Source organism: Lottia gigantea (genome assembly GCF_000327385.1).
Source record: "Lottia gigantea unplaced genomic scaffold LOTGIsca_1465, whole genome shotgun sequence".
Classification (NCBI taxonomy): Eukaryota; Metazoa; Mollusca; class Gastropoda; family Lottiidae; genus Lottia; species Lottia gigantea.
The window spans coordinates 57-3,154 of NW_008707741.1; the positions used below are offsets into that span (position 1 = coordinate 57).

Consider the following 3,098-nt stretch of genomic DNA (forward strand, 5'->3'; position numbering starts at 1 on the left):
ACATGACTAGATATCTATCTCAATGTATGGTTAGATAGATGCTTCTTTACACCATCTGTGAATCTAAATTTAGATAAATGCTATTCTTAAGAACGAGACTTCTGTTCTAAAATCGTTTCTAATGTATTTGCAGCTTCATCCAGTATCGGACCAATATTAATAATATGCGACATATCGTAATGTATTGTTGTAGTTGTAAAATTTTATGTATTTACCCAATTTAAAAAAGTCGCATTAGATAGACATTATTTTTTTCACTCCAAATGAAACCCCCTGAATTGGCATGCTAATTTTAATAATCGTGTGTCATCTTGACAACAGAATCTGCTTGAAATATATTTTTCATTATAACTTGAAGATTGTAAAGTTGATGGAAAGGTGTACTACAATGGTGAAAGATATAAAGATGACTGTAATACTTGTACATGCGTTGATGGTAATTCTGTCTGCACAGAAAAAGACTGTCAGCCAAGTAAGCATTATTAAATGTATTTTTAATAATTTAGAATTATATAGTGCCTTGCGTTTCATGTTTTTTTTTAGGAATGGATTTCATTTGAAAAAAGATCGTTTACAACACTTACAAGGTCATTTCAATTCCGCTCGAGTCATTCGCATTAGGAATCGGCCTTATTTTTATGATGTTTGTATATTTTAGCACTGGTTATTTCATTAATCTTTAATTTTACAGGCACATGTGAGCACAATGGAATAAAGTATGAAGAAGGGGAAAGCTTCCAAATAGGGTGTAACAATTGTCGTTGTATTAGAGAAGGTGCAGCCTGTACCAAAAAGTATTGTTTTCCATCAAGTCAAGGTACGTTTCCAATATTTTAGACGTCACATGACTAGATATCTATCTCAATGTATGGTTAGTTAGATGCTTCTTTGCACCATCTGTGAATCTAAATTTAGATAAATGCTATTCTTAAGAACGAGACTTCTGTTCTAAAATTGTTTGTAATGTATTTGCAACTTCAGCTAGTAGTCTCATTTTGTTTCAGTCCAATATTAATAATATGACATATCCTAATATATTGGTGTAGTTGTAAAATTTTATGTATTTACCCAATGCCCAATGTCGAAATGTCGTATTAGATAGACACATGGTTTTCACACCAAATGAAACCCCCTGAATTGACATGTTAACTTTAATACTCGTCTGTCATCTTGACAACAGAATCTGCTTCCAATATTTTTTTCATCTTCCACGAGTAAGCGCGACGCAAGTAATCGAATGGGCTATTTAAGAACGAGACTTCTGTTCTAAAATTGTTTGTAATGTATCTGCAGCTTCAGCTAGTAGTCTCATTTTGTTTCAGTCCAATATTAATAATATGACATATCCTAATATATTGGTGTAGTTGTAAAATTTTATGTATTTACCCAATACCCAATGTCGAAAAGTCGTATTAGATAGACAATATGGTTTTCACACCAAATGAAACCCCCTTTAATTATCCTGCTAACTTTAATAATCGTCTGTCATCTTGACAACAGAATCTGCTTGAAATATATTTTTCATTATAACTTGAAGATTGTAAAGTTGATGGAAAGGTGTACTACAATGGTGAAAGATATAAAGATGACTGTAATACTTGTACATGCGTTGATGGTGATCCTGTCTGCACAAAAATAGACTGTCAGCCAAGTAAGTATTATTAAATATATTTTTTTATAATTTTGAATGATCTGCCTACGCATCTTCAAATACTTATCATCACTCACAAAGTCATTATTTTCACCGAGTCATTCGCATTAGGAATCAACTTTATATTTGTGATGTTTGTATATTTTAGCACTGGTTATTTCATTAATCTTTAATTTTACAGGCACATGTCAGCACATTGGAATAAAGTATGAAGAAGGGGAAAGCTTCCAAATAGAGTGTAACAAATGTCAGTGTGTAAGAGGAGGTGCAGCCTGTACCAAAAAGTCTTGTTTTCCATCAAGTCAAGGTACGTTTCCAATATCTTAGACGGCACATGACTAGATATATTTAGCTTAATGTAAGGTTAGATAGATGTTTCTTTGCACCATCTGTGAATCTAAATTTAGAGGAATGTGAACCTTAAGAACGAGACTTCTGTGCATGCTAACTTTAATACTCGTCTGTCATCTTGACAACAGAATCTGCTTGAAATATATTTTTCATTATAACTTGAAGATTGTAAAATTGATGGAAAGGTGTACTACAATGGTGAAAGATATAAAGATGACTGTAATACTTGTACATGCGTTGATGGTGATCCTGTCTGCACAAAAATAGACTGTCAGCCAAGTAAGTATTATTAAATATATTTTTTTATAATTTTGAATGATCTGCCTAGGCATCTTCAAGTACTTATCATCACTTACAAAGTTATTTCATTTCCGCCGAGTCATTTGCATTAGGAATCAGTCTTTAGCACGGGTACTTTCGTTAATCTTTAATTTTACAGGCACATGTAAACACAATGGGATAAAGTATAAAGAAGGGGAAGGCTTCCAAATAGAGTGTAACAAATGTCAGTGTGTAAGAGGAGGTGCAGCCTGTACCAAAAAGTATTGTTTTCCATCAGGTCAAGGTACGTTGCCAATATTTTAGACGTCTCATTACTAGATTTTATGTATTTACCCAATACCCAATGTCGAAATATCGTTTTAGATAGACAGTATGGTTTTTGCACCAAATGAAACCCCCTGAATTGTCCTGCTAATTTTAATACTCGTCTGTCGCCTTGACAACAGAATCTGCTTGCAATATTTTTTTCATTATAACTTGAAGATTGTGAAGTTGATGGAAAGGTGTACTACAATGGTGAAAGATATAAAGATGACTGTAATACTTGTACATGCGTTGATGGTGATCCTTCCTGCTAAGTAAGCATTAGTTAATGTATTATTTTTCAAATTTTGATCTTTCATGTTGTGTCGTGCGCCATTGCTTTTAGTCTATTTGGAATTACTTATTTCGAATACTCAACCTCCTTAAAAACACTTCGTTTTCCTTGAATGTGTTCTTCAATAATGTACAAGCTATTTCGCCTCAAAGGTTGTTTTCAACAACTTGTTCAACATAATGGTACGAGTTCCATATTTGTTATAGCACTCTGCAC

The 3,098-nt window shown here is 33.1% G+C and overlaps 1 protein-coding gene across 1 annotated transcript in view; it reads left to right on the forward strand.

The window, feature by feature from the left end:
- Nucleotides 1-358: 358 nt before the first annotated feature.
- Nucleotides 359-3,098, forward strand: part of LOTGIDRAFT_176463 (hypothetical protein) — a gene marked incomplete at both ends in the record, with an annotated part of 9,112 nt that continues 6,372 nt past the window's right edge. Inside the window, 6 exons of the mRNA XM_009050207.1 lie at nt 359-472; nt 692-817; nt 1,538-1,651; nt 1,833-1,958; nt 2,168-2,281; nt 2,442-2,567. Of these exons, the coding sequence (XP_009048455.1) occupies nt 359-472; nt 692-817; nt 1,538-1,651; nt 1,833-1,958; nt 2,168-2,281; nt 2,442-2,567 (720 nt within the window). The remainder of the gene's footprint in view (nt 473-691; nt 818-1,537; nt 1,652-1,832; nt 1,959-2,167; nt 2,282-2,441; nt 2,568-3,098) is intronic.